The 20,237-nt window shown below is 54.5% G+C and overlaps 1 protein-coding gene across 2 annotated transcripts; it reads left to right on the plus strand.

The window, feature by feature from the left end:
• The first annotated feature begins 1,522 nt into the window (after nt 1-1,522).
• Nucleotides 1,523-20,061, plus strand: LOC122382574 (A disintegrin and metalloproteinase with thrombospondin motifs 16-like). 2 transcript variants are annotated; one of them, XM_043368098.1, is made up of 15 exons: nt 1,523-2,496; nt 9,262-9,443; nt 12,252-12,429; nt 14,061-14,277; nt 14,511-14,554; nt 14,727-14,876; nt 15,063-15,262; nt 15,386-15,512; nt 15,641-15,834; nt 16,130-16,283; nt 16,411-16,506; nt 16,732-16,852; nt 17,190-17,411; nt 17,756-18,439; nt 19,344-20,061. In XM_043368098.1, exons 1-14 carry the CDS (start codon nt 2,428-2,430, stop codon nt 18,433-18,435), a joined length of 2,634 nt encoding a protein of 877 aa, XP_043224033.1. In that variant the 5' UTR covers nt 1,523-2,427; the 3' UTR covers nt 18,436-18,439; nt 19,344-20,061. The 2 variants fall into 2 exon arrangements, with proteins under 2 accessions (XP_043224033.1, XP_043224041.1); XM_043368106.1 differs by having other exon boundaries at nt 1,543-2,496; nt 17,756-17,934.
• Nucleotides 20,062-20,237: the final 176 nt, after the last annotated feature.

Here is a 20,237-nt window from a genome sequence, read left to right on the forward strand (position 1 = left end):
TTGTAATACAATCCATTTGATCCACTCCGGCTATCCCCATGATAATTGAGACGTAAATGCGTGCCACCGTGGCGACGGGTCATGCATATGAATTGGTATGTTTAGCGTCGACTGCTGGGATTGGTAGTCAACAAATGATGATAGTGTCACGGATGACACCTCAGTGGTGTCGATGACACTGCGGGGATCGATGACACTTAATACTGGCCGGTGATGACGTCACAGGTAAAATGAGTCAGAGACCATTTGGTGTTTTCCTTAGAATAAAATCACTGCCCTTCGCAGTCGAACTGTTGTGCTAATTTCATGATGAGTCTCACAGGCTCGCCAAGGTCGGAGCTGTGTTTCGATAAACTGTCGTCATATCCTGTTCAGTCGGCCATCCACGGGAACAAAACAGGTCACGCCGAGGGCATAGGGTTCCGCGGTACTTACAACAGCCCGGATACCGGGTATCGTACGTGTAGTGACCTAAATCGGGTCGGTGTTCGCTGTTTGCAGAAACGCCGGACCATCTGCGGATTGCGCTTATCTGCCAGAGAGGCACCGATCACTATTATTCTGAGCTTGATGTGGTTGCTGTGTTTTGTTCTAGCTCGACACACGCGTGGATCAGGTTTATTGGAATGTGCATAGTGCAATGTGTTCATTTTCTCCAAGCTTCGACGATATTGATGAAAGTGGAATGCGGGATTAGGTTAAAATGCTTCGGTGCCGTGTTTTCTTCGTACCGACAAAGCTGAAGGGCAGCGGTCTTCCACCCCACTTTGTTAACGTCGTATCATCTTCAACTGAAGGCCACCGTTCCGGTCGGCTCAACCCATCACCCAGACGTCTCGTCTCGCACGTTCCAGCGGGGCACGCGAGGAGAGTTGGGTCACACAGCGGCGGAACAGAGCCTACAATGGATCGCCGGGATTAGTGTCTGCTGGTCGGCGGCCGGGCGGAGCTGACCGCCGCTCCGGCCCGCCCCGTCCAGCGCGGAGAGACCGGCTGCGCTGTCGGAGGAACGGGGGCCTCCGCAGGGTAAGGAGACGACCAGGACCCAATCGGAACGATATGAGAGTGGATATGGTGACCTTTTTGCAGGTTTTGCTGAAGCATAGCTGAAATGTGCATGAAAAGTTCGTCCATGGGATCAGCTGAGAGGGGCACACATTTGCGCATTAAGTTCTGGCTACAGTCTACATCTTTATACCGACAAAATTAAGAGCGAAGAACGTCTAACGTTATCCGGCCAACATTGTCCCAGGTCAGCCCGGCCGACCACACTCCTGCGCTGGCCCGGGCACTGTCTGCTGCACTATTCACCGCCCGAGTGAAACGCGGCTGATGCCTCAGGCAGCACACTGACCGTACCCGACCACTGCAGCGTTCCCGAGGCACTGAACCGGGCTGATGTATGCGGTGCTTGTTGTGTTGCGAAATGGGTCCGCGGTGACGCACGGTTATAGAGGCCGGAGAGCAGTGTTACGGCCCGGCGAGTAAGTACTGTTGCGGAGCGGGAGAAACCATTTGTTGTAGTGCAGCTCGCTGTCTGACAGCGCGGCATATCGGCCGTGTATCTGCCGGCCCGGAGCGCACCGCTCGGTGCCCCGGAGCGACCCCGAGCTGGGGTGCATGCTGACAGTCAGTTACTCTCCAGAGCACATCAGTGGGTGGCCTGGTGCTGCTGCCACTCTCGGTCCGCAGGGGACCCCGCGCACTGCGGCGGCCCGGCGCGGCGGACGTGTCAGCAGTCTGGCCGGACACAGAACTAGGCCGGCGCGGTTTCGCCAGCCACCTTCCGGTCCCGCCGGGGTGCTGCCCGAACGGTGACGGCCCGCCGGGAGGTGAAGGGTGCGCGCCCCCCGGATGGAGCGGCCGGCGCGGCCGGCTGCGGACGCCGCCCACACGGCAGCGGGGTTCTGCCGGCCGCCGGGCAGCCAGCCTCCGAGAGTGGGCGCCGAGTGTCGCGGAGCCGCGGAGGAGTTGCGAGTGGAGACGGGCGGGAGTCGCGCGCCGGCCACCGGGCAGTCGCCACGTGCTGTAACCGAGCTCCGCGCGAGCTGTGGACATCGGCGGACCCACAGAGGAGCAGCGGCTGACCGCGGTCCCGAGCCAGAAGAAACTATTCGTGATAAAAAGATCCCGTTTTATATCTCGATCGAATTTATTGCCTCTTCATCCGAAGAGCACGATCACCTGCTCGGATCTTCTTCAGCCCGATACGCCGACTCGTCGAATCGTGTGTTCCTGCCCCGGTGCAGTGTCATCCCGAGTGCTAGCGTCGGCAGGTGGAGGCCCGTCGCCCGCCCCGTCGCGTTCGACGCCCCGGCGGTGACGGTACCGTCGCGTCATTCCGTCACCGTCGATGCGGGTGCTCGCGGTCCCATAAAGCGAGCAGTGCCCTGAGAGCGTGCCGAGTCGACCCTCCACCGGGACGCGATGACGACGATGGCGGCAGCTCTGGTGCTCCTGATGGCGGCCGCCGGCGCCGCCAGCGGCTCTCAACAGGTCAGTGTGGGGTCAGAGCGCCGAGTCAAAGCAGGGTCACCGGTCAGTGCCGATTCACAGCGTCACGGTGTTAGGTCACCGAGAAGCCATGGCAGACTAGAGTCCTCCTAAAGGTCTGCAATAAGAAACAACGACTCATTTCCAGGTTATTGACATACATTTTTAATTTTTAACTTTAAAATGAGCCAAAAATGTAACCAGTATGGGCAATTTCCGATAACTTTACCGATAGTTAAACGCTAAGGTTACACATACAGTCCATTTACGCATGATCTCCAAGAGTTGATATTTCAAGAGTTTCACCCCATCATGATCATACCTTACAAGCAGGTATCCATGACACATCGAGTACGAGCTTACATAACGCATGAGCCGGTGACATCCTGTTGCCGAGCGTGGTCCCACAAAACTGCCACACTCGCCCCGTATTGGCTGGGCTCCTCGATCGGATGTTAGCTGCTTGACGATCGTGAAGCTCATCGCCACTTCAGCGCCCACACAGGCTCTGAACCAACACCCCCGATCGGACAGTCGATAGCTCCGTGACTCCACTCCACAACCACTCCACATTCCACAATCACTGCACACTCCACACACTCCACTCCACACACTCCACTCCACACACTCCACTCCACACACTCCACTCCACACACTCCATTCCACAGTCGGACCCTGCGGGCTGCCATGTGATCGGAATTTATTGGCCCAAACTAGTCAGGACGTGGCGGTCTATTCAAAGTGAGAGCGACAAAGACCAAAAATATTACACTGTTGTCCGCCCCACGCGGTCATTTGTTGGTGTACAGCGCTGACATGCATGGCATTCTGGCTCAACATGAACAGGCGCCGTGCGAGTTCATTCGATTTCACGATGGGAGGATAACAGTAACTTACTCTTGCATGGATGCTCGCAGCGTCTATCGTTGGCGTAGATAGTAAAAGACCGTTGAAGACCGCCAGTCAAGTGTTGTGTGCAAGAGATATGACAATGAATTATGTAACAGCGGTGTCTTGCTACCTGGCTCAGCAACGTATCCACTATGTATGTGTTTGTATTAAAATATTCATAAAAAATGATAAAGGTAGAAATAAAGGTAAACATATTTCCCAATAACCGGTCGCAGGCGCTGTGAGTCAGCCACCGGGCGGGCCAGGCTGTTTTGTAACTGAACGCTCCGGAACCCGGAGTCCGGGGACGCTCTCTCGATACTGTACCGGCCGGCCGGAATATTCTGCTCAGGCCGCTCTGTAACCGAGCAGCTCCAGATGCTCTGTAAACGTTCGGTCCGGTGTGTGTACCTTCCACTCGAGTCCAGGTTGTTCGGACGATCCGGAGCGCCATGTCGGGCAGCTCGAGCTGCACACCCAATCCCACGGGAAGTCTAACCAGTAGCCGTGGGAGCCAGGCGGCGCGATCTGCTCCATCTGGTCACCGATCTCGACCGGTATCAGTGGTCAGTGATCATTGGTCAGCGATCGTGCAGAGCACCACCAAGGTCAGGTGAAGTCAGCCAGCCGGCCCGACCGCATCCGGTCCCGGGGACATGTCAGGCTTCTGCTCCCCGCCCTGCAGCATTCCGCAGTTAGACGGATTAGATGCCGTACAGGTCACCATAACCCGTGGCAGATCAGTTCCCGGTTAATCCATAATAGTCTTCTGTTCGCAGAACCTCCGTCTGTTTTGATTTCTTACCCGAGTATTGAAAAATGACGGCACACTTGACCTAATAATCGATTGCATGAATTAATTATGTCGTGGGCCTCAGCTCAGTTTTAATTGCTATTCAACTCATGCTCTGTGATGGATGAGATCCTTTCAAGTCCTTTCAAGTGCATCAGATATTCCGGTTATGCAAAATATGCTACATTGAATGAGCTGTCATTCAAGGTAACAAGCGATATGCGAGTTGTAACACATTATGAGTGAAATATTTGATTGCTGGAATTTTATCTCTACCTACAGATCAAATCAATTAAAGTGCTGTTACCACACATCCTCGGAAAACCTTGTCAACATTATAAACGATTTGTCTCCGACGTTCTTCGAAGTAGCATACGATTCGTTACAAAGTAAGCCTCTGGTGACGGTAATTGTTTGCGTGCTTGCTTATGGCTTGATGAACCCCAGGGTGCAGACGCCACCAGTGCCAGCCGAGAACTGTATTCAGCGAGCGGGGCGGCGGTGGCCTGGGCGGCCACAGCCCAGACTGCATACGATACCGGCGCCGGCTCAGTGGCGGCTCCAGGCTGTAGAGCGGGGTGTGACCACAGCAGCCACCACGATACATCTCCCCCTCTTACGCGTGTGCTAATAAGATCTACTAAAGAAAGCTAGGCTTTACTCCAAGCACAAAGCTGGTTTTCTTAAACCCCGAAAATCCGACCGCTGCGAGTTTTACGTGGGCTAACGTGTACGCCTACGGGGTCGTCAGCGGGCTGCACTGATGGTGGAGCGGGTGCCAGCGGAGACGTCGCCGGCTCAGGCGACGGCGCAGCTGGCGGAAGCTGCTGTGGTGGTGGTGGCGTCACCACCGGGCGTGGTGCTGCCACGGATGTCGGCGGCACCACCGGAGGTGGCACTGGTGCTGCCCGTTGCCCGGTTCCGTGCTGTGCCGGGACCTGTAACGGAACAGGAGGGATCAGCAGCAGGTGCCGTCGGTTGCGGCGATATTGGCAGCCGCCCAGCTCCACCAGATAGCTGCGTCTGGAGAGCCTTTGCGTGACGATGGCGGGCTCCGACCAGCTTCCCTTTTCTGTCTTGATCCGGACTCTGGCGCCGGGATGCAGCGGAGGCAGGTTGCGGGCGCCTCGCCTCTGATTGACGGTTGACTCCTGTTTCTTCTTTCTCCGCCCATCGCGAAGTTTAGCGTGCCGCCATGCCTTCTTGGCGGGCTGCTGAGCGACGGGGAGACGGGACTGAAGCTCACGTCCCATCAGAAGCCGGGCTGGGGAGTATCCTGTAGCTTCCACAGCCGTTGTTCGGTAGTTCAGGAGAGCGAGGTGAGGATCTTTTTGGCGAAGTATCCACTTTGCGGTCCTCACGGCCCGTTCAGCTGCTCCGTTGGATGATGGCGTGTGCGGGTCAGTGACGCGATGTGTGAAGCTGTAAGAAGCTGCGAAGTCGGCGAATGAGCTGGAAGTGAACTGCGTTCCTCCGTCTGTTGTTATCAGATCCGGTATCCCCAGTCTGGAGAACAGGCGCTTCAGCCGCTCGATGACTGCGGTGCTTGTGAGGCTGGGCAAGCGTTGAATTTCCAGATACCTGCTGAAGAGGTCCACAGTCACGAGCCAGTTGCTGTTGTTGAAGTGGAAGATGTCTGCTGCGATGTGAGTCCACGGTCTTGACGGCGTTGGAGTCGTTACCAGTGGCTCAGCGTGCTGGGAGGGCGCGTGCACCTGGCAGAACGCGCAGTGCTCGATGTGGCGCTTCAAGTCGATGCTGATCTTGGGCCACCAGACGGATTCTGCTGCTCGCTGGCGGCACTTGTTGAGCCCGAAGTGACCGTCGTCATGTAGACGGTTGAGCATCTCTTCACGCAGACTAGGCGGTATGATGATGCGGCGGCCGTACATCAGCAGTGTGCCGCTTGTCAGGTAGAGAACGCTGATTTCTCCACGCGCGGCGAAGTAGTCCAGCATGTCGGGGTGCTTTGCTCCCTCCTTCCAGCCAGAGAGAGTCTGCTGAACCACGCGCTGGAGGAGTTCATCTGCCTGTTGTGCCCTGCTGATCTCCACTAGACGCTGCGGTGTGGCGGGCAGGTCATCGAAGACCCTCTTGCAGAAGTTGTGGACGTCTTCCTGTAGCACAGCGCCGATCGCATCGTGTTTCTGGAGTGGGTGACGCGAGAGGAAGTCCGGTACCAGGTGCTGCTTCCCTGGAATGAACACCGCTGTTGCGTTGTAACGCATCAGTCGCATGAGCATGCGCTGACACCTGATTGGCGCATCTACGAGATTTTTCGTGTTGATGAGCGGGATCAGTGGCTTGTGATCCAGTTGTAGGTCGAACGACGGCAGTCCAGACAGGAACATGTGCATCTTCTCGCACGTCCAAGTTGCAGCGAGTAGTTCCTTTTCAATCTGGGCCCACCTCGTCTCTGTGTCCGTCAGACTTCTGCTGCAGAATGCGACGGGCTTGAAGATGGAACCATGCTTCTGAAGGATGCATCCTCCGATTCCGTAGCTGCTTGCGTCTGCGCTGACCACTGTCTCACGCGCTGGGTCGTAGAACGCCAGGACTGGAGCGGACGTGACGGCTGCTTTCACATCATCCAGTGCTTGCTGCTGCTGAGGCGTCCAATTCCACGCAGCGTCCTTTTTCAGCAGATCGTTGAGGGGCCTTAGGCGCTCCTGGATGTGCGGGACGAACCTGCAGAGGTAGTTGACCACCCCTAGCAGAGACCGGAGCTCGGTGACGTTCTTTGGCTGCTGGAGCTGCTGTATCGCTTCGAGCTTCTCGTCGTCCACACCGATGCCATTCTTGCTTATCTTCATGCCAAGAAACTTGACCTCGTCCCTTCGGAACTCACATTTCGTCTTGTTCAGCTTGAGACCAGATTCGTGGATTCTTCTGATGACGGCTTCGAGACGTGCGTCATGGTTGCTTGCATCTCCAAAAACCAGCGTGTCGTCCATGTAGACGATGACTCCAGGCAGTCCATCCAGCATCTCCTGCATCTTTCGCTGGAAGCACTCCGGAGCCAGTGAGATTCCCATCGGCAGGCGCAGGAACCTCTTCCTGCCGAACGGTGTGATGAACGTAGTCATTTTGGAGCTTGCTTCGTCCAACGGGATCTGGTAGAAGCCAGAAGAAGCGTCCAGCTTGGAGAACAGTGTCGCACCGCCCAGCTTGGACGTCAGGTGCTCCAGGGTCGGGATCGGGAAGATCTCACGCTTAACGGCTTGGTTCAGCTTTTTGTAGTCAACTGTGATCCGGACACCACTGTTCTTCGGGACGGGGACGAGCGCGGATACCCAGTCTGTGGGTTCAGTCTCTGGTACGATGATGCCCTGCTCTTCCATTCTCTTCAGCTCCTCCTCCACTGGCTTCATCAGCGGCAGGGGGACGTGTCTTGCTGTGGAGAGAGCGACCGGGACGGCATCCTCGCGTACCCGGATGCTGATCGGTGCCGTCTTCATGAGACCTGCCTCTCCGAAGACATCTTCATGCACCTCTCCTGTGAACTGGAGAACACCCAGACGCGAGCACGCCGACCGGGAGAGGAGGTTATCTGCTGAGTCTACTACATAGAACACCTCCGACTCCGCTTTGCTTTTGAACATGATTGTCCCATGCAGCTTTCCTTTTACGGTTAGCACGCCACCGACGCTAGTGAGCGTGCTTGAGGCATGCTCAAGGGAGGGCAGGTTCAGTCGCTGGTAGGTTTTCAAAGACAGAATGCTAACGTCGGCACCAGAATCAACTTTGAACGTGACCTCCTGACCGCAGAGACTGACTGTGATTCTCCACGGCGCGCACGCTTTGTCGATTTCACCAACGAAAGCATCATGTGGCGCTAACGGCTCGCTTGATTCTGTACGCTCTATCTGCCTGACGCTAGGTGATCGGCAGACGGCTGCGAAGTGATCCATTTTCTGACAGTTGGAACAAACTTTTCCCTTAGCGGGACAGTCCCTCGGTGAGGCATGCCGCTCTCTCCCGCAATACCTGCATGTTGTTGCAGAGTCGATGTGACGCGCTTGCTGTCGTGGCTGCGTGGCAAGTGACTGCTGCTGTCGCCCGTGCTGCTGGCGCCGTTGGTGCTGCTGCTGATGGCCACGCTGGCGCTGACGGGCATGCTGCGGCTGCTGGCGCGGCTGTCCGTACTGCGTCGGTGCTTGAACCCCGTTGACATCGAATGGACCGGAGCTGTCACGGCTGCTTACGATTTCGACGTTACGCATCATAGTGATGACCGTATTCATCGACACTTCTTCCTCGAGCGATTTGAGCTGGATCTTGCGGGACAGCTCCCTGTCGGACATCCCGGATATGAGACGATCCCGGATCCGCTCGTCAGCGTCTGCAAAGCCACAATGCTCGGCGAGAGAGAACAATGCCCTGATATACGATTCGTTGGTCTCGTGTGACCCTTGGCATCGGAGCTCGAAGTTGTGACGTTCTGCAACGAAGTTCCGTCTCGGAATGAAATACTCGTCTAGCTTGCTCTGTACAAAATCAAAATCTTTGCTTTGCTCAGCAGTTAGCTTAAAAGTTGACACGATATGCTCGGCCTGGGGGCCCATGCTATAGATCAACGCAGCTACTTGTACATCACCGTCCTCCTTGTGAAGTCCCGATGCCAGGCGGTAGCGGATGAAGCGATCACGCCACGCCGGCCACTTTTCAGGAGAGGTGAAATCAAAGTCTTCTGGTGGATGGAAACCAGGCATCTTAAGTGACGATGCAGCACAGCAGCTACACGAAGCTCTTCAATAACGGCTGATAAAAATCACAGTAATTAGATGCACGCTTCACAAAAAAGTCACTAACGCTTGCTTATGCTTGCTTGATGAGTGGCACGGCAAGTTCAGAAGGCAGGCTGCGCCATGTTTGCGTGCTTGCTTATGGCTTGATGAACCCCAGGGTGCAGACGCCACCAGTGCCAGCCGAGAACTGTATTCAGCGAGCGGGGCGGCGGTGGCCTGGGCGGCCACAGCCCAGACTGCATACGATACCGGCGCCGGCACAGCGGCGGCTCTAGGCTATAGAGCGGGGTGTGACCACAGCAGCCACCACGATACAGTAATGTTCGCCTCTTCCAGCTGTTCCCGGACCTGCACAAGCTGATGACTCCCATGGAGTTGCGTCACTACCTGGGGCACGTGCACGGTCACGTGAGCGCAGAGTACGAGCTGGTATACCTGCCTGTGAAGAGTACCAACGCCAGCATCCACAAACGGGACACGACCTCCACCAGACACGTCCAGTTCGAGGCGTTCGGAAGGTGGGTGATTGGCGATGTCTAGCGGCTCAGAGCAGTTCTTTTCTCTCGTCATTTCAGTTCGTCACCTTGAGTTCCACTTGAATGCCGGCATTAGTGACTCTCTTGTCTCTCATCAGAATATCATATTAGGCGGTGTTATGATAGCCCGTCACCTTCCGTTGATACGGTGTGAATAACAAATCACGGCCAAAGAACTGCACGTCACTATCAATCACACCTCGCTCTTCTCTTCTCCCTACTGCATAAAATCCGCTGGGAAGGGACGGGGAGGCATGCAGGGAGCAGAGAGGCGAGAGATTAATGATAGGCGGGTTGGTCTTCATGGAACGGTGCCGAACACCAATCAGTTTCCACACAGAAGTAGCAATAGAATGAATACCTATCATTCTACATGCCTGCTCCAGCGATTTATACCTTACCTAAACCGCTGCTCAAGACGTTACAACACCTTTTTAAAAGGCTATCTCGTTCAGATTTATGTTGATAGGGGATGCTTAATGGTTTGCAGCTCCCGGTACAAGACATATTCCCCTACTCGTTTTGGAGAATCGTTCGGAGGTTGCGGCAGTCCGGGTGCTCCTGGCATAGACGTTGGTCGTATGGCATCTCTGAGGAAGGGGAACCGACTAAACCTGCAAGAAAAATGCCGAGGTTGCAATGAGCAGCTTCAATGTATTTTATGTTATGCAAACAATCGCCAAAAGAACGAAAGAAAATCTTCTGAAGATTCCGAAAGAACGAAATAAGATCTCTCAAATGCTATTCATTTCTAAAAAATATAATTGCCTACACCAGCAAACAGAAAGAATTTCTGTTAAACAGTCACCCAGATAAGGCATACAAATTTCATAGGTCGAAAAGAAAACGCAATGCTGTTTTAGTTAAAAGTGTTACCTATTTCAAGCAAAACAATCGTTCCCAATTCTGTTGATCACTTGACACTAACTAACGTAAACAATCGTTCCCAATTCTGTTGATCACTAGACACAAACTAACGTTGTCATTATTGTTGCAAAGCCAAAAACAGTCAGCTAACGACATTCTTAGGAAGCTAAATTTACCACAAAACCCCAATGGTGGGTGTACCCAGTGGTCTTCAGTTTGAACTTTGACCTATGGAGTGGGCCTCCTATGACGGATGGCCCGTCCACGAGGTCCTGCAGAGAGCGGCCGTACCCGTGTCACTGCGGGACCGATGGACAGCCGCGGCTGAGAGCTCGGCTCTGGCTGCGCCCACTCCGGCAGCCGGCGCGCTAAGCTCTCTATATTGAGCAGCTGTTCTTCAGTCAGACACACCGTGTCTGCCGCTGAGCGCAGTGGGAGAGCTGGTGCTGCAAAGTCGCGGCCGGGGGCGGACTAGTCGCGACATCGGCTGCGACTTTTCGAAAAGTTAGACGTTCGATTTTAACCTATGTCGAGCATTCACAGGCTCCCGTTCAGGCAGTAATGTAAAACGTTGCCATGGAGATGTTTTGACCTCATGTCCATTCATTTAAAATATTGGCATATTTCAAAGCAGCTCAATATAGGGAGATGGACTCAGGTACATACCACTTTGCAAAACAAACTGATTTGAATAAATAGCCTGTGGCACACTTATCCTTATACTCGCTGGTAAAATGAGCTCTCTTTTAGCGTCTCCCATTTATCGTCTCCGTGGCGCATTACCGTTGCAAAGGGCCGCGAATAAGCGACGTCAGGGGTGAGCGGCTATTTGTTTGCGCCTCCAAATATGCGCATACCCGGGGAGGTGGACGGCGCACCGTCCACACAGAGGTATCACTCAGGAGTGTCGAGCGCCGCCCCGGTCAAACCCTGTCCTCTGCCGAGTGAGACTTACTGGGCCGACCGGTAGGTCAGAGTCAGAAGAACTCGGTCATCACCTGAGACATTTCCACATTATACATAAAGACTAATGAGTAAGCGTAAGAATCGATGCCATAAAAATGCATTATGTAATATGTAACCAGGCACAGTTGTTCAATAGCGTTACACGGTCATGTAATGCTCGAATTATTTTAAAATGTGTTTAAAGGAAATCCAATGGAAAAATTAACGTCATCTTTTCTCAGCTTCCTCTGTAGTAGCCCACGAAGCGGGATATTTGATACACCCATGGCCTCGAAATTATTAGCAACTCAACCAGAAAGTCATATGCAAAACCAAGGCAGGTATACCAACACCGCAGTCAAGCATAACACTCAATGGTTCATCCGCACCGCCATGCACTGAACGGCACTCAACTGCGGATGACCGTCTGCACGGGCAGCGTACTCGATCAAATGCTGAGTGTTGCCCTAGCTGATCACTTCGCACTCGTCAGTGTTACGGCGTGACCCACACCGGGTCCACCTATTGACACAACGTGTCGGTGGGGAATGACCCCACCACCATCGTTGGATGAGAGTTGAAGGATAACAAGGACGCTGTGTATGGCGGTAGTTACATACATAGATGACATGGATACAGTTAGATTACAAATTATATGGCGTGGCAAGCTCATATATTATCTTAATCTCATCCTTTCAGGCGAATATCTGCCCCGGGAAATAGCGTAGAGCTTTCTGTAAAACCCCGAGTGTGCTTCGCCGTTTTTCATCTCGTTACACCGACCCCGCCTGCACTGTGTTCTGTCGTTGTTCAGCCCGTACCGTCCCCACCTGCACTATGTTCTCCCTTTTTCAGCCCGTACCGCCTCCGTCTGCACTGTGTTCTGTCGTTTCTAGCCCGTAACGTCCCCGTCTGCATTGTTTCCTCCCGTTTTCAGCCCGTACCGCCTCCGTCTGCATTGTTTCCTCTCGTTTTCAGCCCGTACCGCCTCCGCCTGCGCCGGAACCGTCACCTGGTGCACCCGACCACCGAGATGGTTCGCCGTCTCTCCGTGAACGCCACGGAGGAGGTGCGACACGAGTCCGGCGACTGTCACTACCTGCACCGCGGGACGGTCCTGCTGGCCGCCATCAGCGCCTGCAGGCCCGGGCACCTGGTAAGTTCGTTATGCATAGAGTAAATAATGCTTCTCTTTCGAGATGAGGCGGTATACTTTTTACATTTGTTTGTGCACATCTAAAACAGCACATTGGAAGCTGAAAAGCGAAATGTCCCTAAGTTTTTAATCTATAACTTATAACTTATGCAGTTGTTTGCGTAATCATTCTCTAATGTCTAGGAATGCGATGCGGAAGTCGAACCGAGGGTATTATCTAAATTTGTCCGGAACTCAGAGCACACCTTTCTCGGGATTAAGACACGCGCTCCTCACACTCACCTAGATTAGCGCACAAATATGGCCGTTGCGAAATCGGCTGTCACAAAGGCACGTGCGGAGGAGTAGGGTCAGCCACCCGGACCGGTGCCGGTGCCGGAGAGCACTCTCCGGTGTCCAGTACCGCTACCGGTCGGCCGTGTCGCCGTCCGGGGGTCCGCGCCAATCATACATCACATCTCTGCACAAGGCGGCCCCATCCGCCGGCCGTGTGTGGCGGCGGCCCGTACCATTTGTTAGCGGCGCCCGGGGAGTGGCGCGGGCCGGTCCGGTCCGGCAGGCTGGCCACGGAGCTCAGTCAGTCCGGCTGACCGCTCGGGGTTCAGATATCACCCGGTGAGCTGGCCGCTCGGGGTTCAGACCTCACCGGGTGAGCTGGCCGCTCGGGGTTCAGACCTCACCGGGTGAGCTGGCCGCTCGGGGTTCAGGCCTCAACGGGTGAGCTGGCCGCTCGGGGTTCAGGCCTCACCTGGTGAGCTGGCCGCTCGGGGTTCAGACCTCACCCAGGCCATGGTGAGCTGGCCGCTCGGGGTTCAGACCTCACCGGGTGAGGAGCTGACTACTCAGACCTCAGGCCCCGCCCAGCATCCGGTCAACTGAAGTGACCGCCCGAGTCCCCGTCAAATGGCCGCTCGGACCTCACTCCGAGCCCTGCCAATCGCGGTGACCGTTTGTCGGAGGAGTACCGGGCTCAATACACCCCGACATCTCTAGAGGTCGCCCGGGTCACGAGTAACAAGGCAGATGCCATTTCTTATCGCTGCAACGATCGGCTGTTTGAGTTTTATGAGCGGCTCATGACGAGGAAGCTTGCGGTTCGTCTAAAGTCCATTACATGCAAGTATCATATTTAGCATGAGCGAAACGGCTCTAACGTTGAAAGGGTTTCAACGGATGAATGCAGCCGCTTTAATGTGATGCATGGTCTGCACGATTCTTGAATGAGTGCTAAATTTCGTCTGCAAATGCGATTATCATATAGTAACCCATGCAGCCATCGATGTGGACTGTTATCTAACGCTCGGTTCATCGTTTTCACATCATCAGCCATTCTGGTTCATGCCTTTGTGTAGGCGTTATCAGACTACCAATCAAAGGGAGCGGACGTCGAAATGTTGCTGTCGAGCTTTTAGGACTTCGCAATAGGCGTGTGCACTTGAATACGCTGCTGTAGGCACTCGTATATTGTAATCCTTTTACTTGTATCGTTGTATCGTCTTTTCTCGTTTTACCGTCAATTTTACGAATACAAACAGCTCCCTGTTCATGACCTTGCACAACTCGTCAACAGCATAGCCCGATGGCGAGGACCGACGGTCCGTATCTGACCTCTGACCCGCTGACCCCGGCAGCGCGGGTTCGTGTCGGACGGTGAGACGCTGCTGGACATCGCTCCTCTGAACAGCCGCCTCAGCCGACTGGTCGGAGCCCGCCGCCGGCGCAGGTCCGTCGACTCCGACATCGACGAGGTGCTGCACCTCGTCAGACGCACCGACGTCGACGCCTTCGGAGAGCTCTTCAACAGTCTCTTCGACAACATCGACGTCAGCGATGACTACGTTCTGCCCAGTGAGTTAAATTTATGGGCTTTATCAGAAATGCCTACTTAAAGCGGGTTATGTTATGTTACCACCATCCAGCATATGCAGCTTCTTTTTGGAGCCTGTTTTTGCATGTGCTTTCCTGCAACAAACTAGATTCACCGGCTATTTAAGAATTTACCGCTGTTTTCAGGCTGATCTCCCAGGCCCTTGTGACAGTCTCTCAAGCATCATTTATCGACATCTCACTTTTCCTTACAGGTTTCATCAATCCAAAGTTCGAAGACACGCTTGAATTCAAAGTGGTGAGCATTCATCTATTGATTCTTATCGTAGATAAGCGCTGCGCTTCATCTACATATCAAACCGGAAATCCATTTTATCGATTATTTCTGCATTTAATTAAAATATGCTCGAATCTACATATTGCGTCCTAAATATACCAGGCAGTGACCAAAGTATGAACTCAATTGTCAGCCTCCCGGTTTCAACCGCCGGAAACGGGGCGATAAACTGACGCTGGAGCTGGCACTGTACGTGGACAAGCCGGCCAGGGAGACGTTCATGCCCTTCTTCGACAACGACCTGGACACCTTCATCAACTTCATCCTCGGATTCATTAACCAGGTGAGCTTACAAAGTCCCGGTAATGGTATTGTCTGGTGTAATCTTATTCTGGTTAAGACATTCCTGGTAAAAAGAAAAAGACGTTAAAATAATGAGTTATAGTAAAGCATGAGTCACGAAGTTCTCGTGTTACGAGTTTATTCAAACGTTTGTTCCTTTGACGGCAATATTTCCGTTTCCCTTCAGGTCCAGGCCCTATACTACCTGCCAAGTCTTGGAGCGAGGATAGACATCACCCTCAACTACCTGGAGATCATGGAAGTTCAGGCAATGCGACATTACGGAGGCGAGAGAGGAAAACTGCTCACCTCGTTCTGCGAGTACAATGAACTGCTAAACAAGAAGGCAAAGGACAACAAGTGGGACATGGGGCTGTATCTGTCCAGGTAAGAACCTAACCGCATTATCCGTGCATTTGTATCGGGTTTCAACGATCTAAGCCCGTATCTCCCCATTCGTATAAGTTATAACCTTTTAGTGGCTGACTCGCCGGCGCCGGTGTATTTCAGCCTGGACTTTTTCTCGATGGAGGGAGGACGGAAGTCGCCGGTGACGCTCGGCCTGGCGGTGCTCTCGGGCGTCTGTCACGAGGAGTACGCTTGTGTCATCGGCGAGCTGGGGGTCACCAACCAGCAGGTATGGACATTGAACATGTAGGCTCTTCGCTAACATAGTTTGCAATAATCGCTGGTGAAATTCAAATGTCTTAAGAATCACCGAAAATATGCAGAGTATATTTTAGCCCCAACGTGACTGCCCGGCAGGGCAAGCCGTACCCGTCTGCCGGCTTCAACGCGGCGTTCATCACCGCTCACGAGATCGGCCACAACCTGGGCATGAGTCACGACTCGCAGGGCAACACGTGCCGCTCGAACGGGTTCATCATGTCGCCGAGCCGGGGTATACGCGGGGAGACGACCTGGTCCAGCTGCAGCCGACAGGCCATCCTCGACATGCCGTGAGTGGACGGTATCCTACACGAGGCTGCGCGGCCGAGTGTGGTTTTTAGACGGTCACTCGGTGTGAACTGGATAATCTCTAAAAGGCTCTGACGCACACTGATTTAGATATTGAATGTATAAAAAAGGTATAAATATGTGCAGTCTTGCCAATAAATATTAAAAACGACATATTAGCAGAAAGACATGTTCAAAGTCAGAGAAACACTGGAACACCGCTGTCCGCTACCACTTATAAAAACAAAACCGCAATCCTCCACTTCTCTTAATTGGCTTCCTTCCACCTTGTGACAGGCCCAACTGCCTGGACGACAAGCCTCAGAAGCGTCCCGTGAAGAACCACCGCATCTTCCACGAGCTGCCCGGTCAGGCGTTCGACGCCTACGACCAGTGTCAGATCTTCCTCAGAGACCCCGACGCCGGCCTCTTCGATACCGAGAGCTTACAGGTAGGGAGACAGCAACATACAACACCATGTCCTCGACAGAATGCATGACGATTAAATACCCCTGTATGAGCGGCAGGACGTGTGACTTTCCTTCACGCATGCTTTGACTCTGTGATATGACCGACAGGACGTGTGTAACCGGGTAAAGTGCACCTCCCCACACCGGATCGGATACTACTACGCCGGGCCCGCCCTGGAGGGAACCTACTGCGGGGACAAAAAGGTACGAATCGTCTGAGGATAATATCGTTACCGTGTGCTGCTTTCATGGAGAAGTCAAAAGGCGTATCCTTTTTCTTGTAATTCGCAGTCAATGTACAGTAAAAAAGTCACGTCAAGTCCAAAGCCAGCGTCACTCGTTGTATCCTCCCTTGCCCCGCGCGGCCTGTGAAGTGTGACGTCCCCAGTTCCGTATATCGCGTTTGACGCGCTCTCCTCTGCCCGGCAGTGGTGTATCGGCGGCAGCTGCCGGCCCTGGTCCTCCGATCCCACCCCTAAGGTGGTCCAGGGAGGCTGGGGCAGCTGGAACGTCTCACAGTGCTCCTCCGGCTGCCTGGACAAGTCGCTCGGTAGGTGGGCCGCGAGGGGAGGTCGGGTGGGATCCCGGTGCTACGAAACTGATGAACTGCGAGGCTTAGGGTGGTGGGAGTGACTGTAGTCAATGCAACGATCAACTGATTATGGATGCAATAATCACTGATACCTAACGCGAACAGGGGGAATATTCCAATGCACTTTCTGGTGTGCAACGAATGAGTAGTGAACGAATAAGATCTTACGTTCATTTCACTCAGTGTCTAAGCATGAATGTGCCCTTATAAGTTATAAATACATAGACACACCGCTCCTCGGTTCTGGATCGCACGAGCTCATCCCTCACTCTCTGCCACTCCCCCTCTTCCCCAGGCGTCTCCATCTCCACCCGTCGCTGCGACAACCCCAAGCCGCAGAATACGGAGTCGCGCTGTCCGGGACCGGTGCGGACCCTGCAGTTCTGCGACGATACCGCCATCTGCAACTTCCGCATGACGACCAAAGACTACGCGGCCCAGAAGTGTCTGGAGTTCAGTCAGCTGGTGCCCTCCCTGGAGCCGCGGGGAGGAGGCACGCAGGCCACCTACTCGGAAAGTAAGCCGACTGACATCGACACTGTGCAGCGGATGGGAAATGGGATGGCTGTGAGGGATAGATGAGGCTGGCGGACCTATGTCTGGCGTTCTGTAGACACTGGGCATCCGTGCTGGGTGGCTGGCTGATCGTTGAAAGTTCTGGCGAATCTAAAGTCCGGGATTGCACAGACTACCGAGCTCCAGCCAAAGGCGTTACGCCGGTTCTTTCGCCAGCTTTTGGTGAGCTAACGCCGCCCGGTACTGCACCGAGAGGATACCAGGCGTGTTGTCGTAGTTGCATTATCCGTAACCAGCCTCATGTCGTCAGCAGTGCTGACTCCTGCTTCATGTGCCGTCCCGCAGGCGAGGAATGGCGAGCGTGCGCCATCTACTGTCGCGACACCAACCTCAACTGGTACACCCCGCGGGACCAGCTCAGCAGTCTGGGCGTGGACACGTTCTTCCCGGACGGCACGTGGTGCCACACGGACCGCCGCACGGGGGTGGACTACTACTGCCAGCACCACCGCTGCCGGCCCAAGGTAGAGCAGGGGGCCGCCGGTACCGCGTACCCTCCGCTGTGGTACACCACCACGAGCACCGCCCGGCCGCCGCCGCCTCCCACCACAACCACCACCACAACCACCACCACAACCACAACAACCACTACACCGAGACCATGGTGGGCCCGACCAACTACCACCATCAGACCATGGTGGGCCCCTCCCACCACGGCCACCTCTCGGCCCTGGTGGGCCCGTCCCACCACCACCCGCCGTCCTCGGACCACCACCACGCGCCGCTGGTGGACGGTGCGGCCCGCCGCCACCACCACCGAGCGCCCGTGGTTCGCGTTCATTGACGGTGTGTGGCAGCAGCTGCCGCCGAACCCGGCGACCCCCGTCACCAGGTTTCCGCCGAGACGCACCCGCTGGCCGCCGAGACGCGCCGGTAGAGGCGCCACCGCCGCGCCTAGGGGCGCCACCAGTGCAGAGAAGAAGACCGGGCGACCACGACCGAGCCCCATGACAGACACAAGATAACGACGTAAGGCTCCGAGTCCTCTGGACAGCTTTGCCATGAATTCGCTTCGCAACGCTTCAGAAAGAGCTCCCGCTGCGCGCTGCTCCCGATCCGAAGCTGGGGAGAATGAGTCTCCCCGCACGGGGAAGGGATTGACCGGCAACTAACGCTTCGACGGCTCCAGCTTGCCCTAATGCCTTGCATTCAGTCCCGACCAACTAACGATTTAACTAGCACAGGGTTGATCCCAAATCAATGTGGACAGACCTGGCAAACGAACGAGATGCTGCTGCCGGGAGTGCTTTCTTTTTCTCAAAAGATAGCGTTACGCCCGAGACCGTATCTGAGACTTAGATAAATACAGCTACTGTGAATGCTATATTGCCTTCGGAATTCATTCCCATGATTTGCTTTTAGCACATAATGCATGGCTGCGGTAAAATTACGCAAAAGCTAAATAATGCAGAGAAATCCTTGCAGACAGAATGATATTTATTGTGGTACTCCTCATAAATAATTACTTACTTACTTACTTACTTACTTACTTACGAAGTACAGAATTTGGATAGGCCAGACTAGGCCTTTAGAAACCTTTCTAGTCGAGCTCCTCGTGCGTCTGACTATTCATCTGCGTGAGGGATGTCGTGTGCAAGGTGTGCCCACCAGGTGTGCCCAATTACCCTAGGAGTTTGTCATGCTTTATAAGAGTTTAGAGTAATTACTTCCCGTCTTTGAAAAAAGATAACTTGCATAAATTTCGTACACACATTGAATGTCAAATTTAGCATAGTTGTTATATGTTCCCGAATAATATGAGAAAATCCCGCCGAACATGCCACGGGATTATGTTCCCGAATCCCGACTCATCCCCATCTTTCTCGTTCCGCCTCTCCTTCAGTACGACCACTGACCGACTCTGACTCCACAGGTCGGCCGCGACTCCAAGGCGCTGTTTGACGGCGACTCGGCCGACTCCACCCTCCAGGAGACCAACGCGGCGCCGGACGTGGCTCAGAACGCGCTGAACGCGGGCGCCACCGAGCCGCCGGCGCTGCTGGCGCTCTTCCAGCTGGGCCCCGGCCTGGAGCCGGTGGCGGCGCCGCAGCAGGTGGTCCTCGACCCGTCCTCCTCTGAGGAGCAATTCGACATGGACGACATCGGAGAGGACGCCGCCGACATCCCCCGACTGCCCGGCCGGGCGCGCCGCCGGCTCCAGTACTAGCCGCGGCGGCCCGTCTGCCAGGGCCGGTGTCCTGCCCCCGCGTCTGTCACACACGCGGCCTCATCCTCCGACACGCCCGACTGAGTGTCGACGTGCGCCGCATTCGAGCTTCCGTGCTGTGTCCTCAGCTTGTGTGTATTTATTTATGGCTGGGTCTGCGTTATCTGTCGGCCACACGAGACGGCGACTTTGATCTCTGCGACGGGCTGCATGTGCAGTGTGCACTATAATGCGTTTGTGGGTGTGTATGTGTGTGTGTGTGTGTGTGTGTGCACTATTGTGGTCAGGGTCGTGTATGGGTCCTCAGTTTGAGACTTGCAGTCCCTTGCGTTGGCGTTGTGTGTTGTGCCCGTGATTCTAGTGAGGACTTGTCTTTTTGCTGATTTTGTTTCAAACCGATGTTGAATAACAAGGTAACGCAGAATATTTTTCGGAAAAGAGGTCTGTTTTAATCCCATCGTTGGAGTTTTTTCCTTTAGAAATTGACTCAGGAAAGAACAGTATTTCCCACTAGCCCATCGGTGACATGACAGGATCTATCACAAACTGACAGGGACGTCTGCGACGAATTTCCCACCGCGGACGTACTGTTTATGGCGC

This window comes from Amphibalanus amphitrite, unplaced genomic scaffold (assembly GCF_019059575.1).
Source record: "Amphibalanus amphitrite isolate SeventyFive unplaced genomic scaffold, NRLGWU_Aamphi_draft 000011F_arrow, whole genome shotgun sequence".
NCBI classification, from domain to species: domain Eukaryota; kingdom Metazoa; phylum Arthropoda; class Thecostraca; order Balanomorpha; family Balanidae; genus Amphibalanus; species Amphibalanus amphitrite.

Bases quoted from the DNA above. Each gene is read 5' to 3' on its own strand.
- LOC122382574 (XM_043368098.1), top strand. From the start codon at position 2,428: ATGACGACGATGGCGGCAGCTCTGGTGCTCCTGATGGCGGCCGCCGGC. The intron at 14,555-14,726 runs GTGAGCATTCAT...CTCAATTGTCAG, and splicing joins ACACGCTTGAATTCAAAGTG to CCTCCCGGTTTCAACCGCCG. The intron at 14,877-15,062 runs GTGAGCTTACAA...GTTTCCCTTCAG, and splicing joins TCCTCGGATTCATTAACCAG to GTCCAGGCCCTATACTACCT.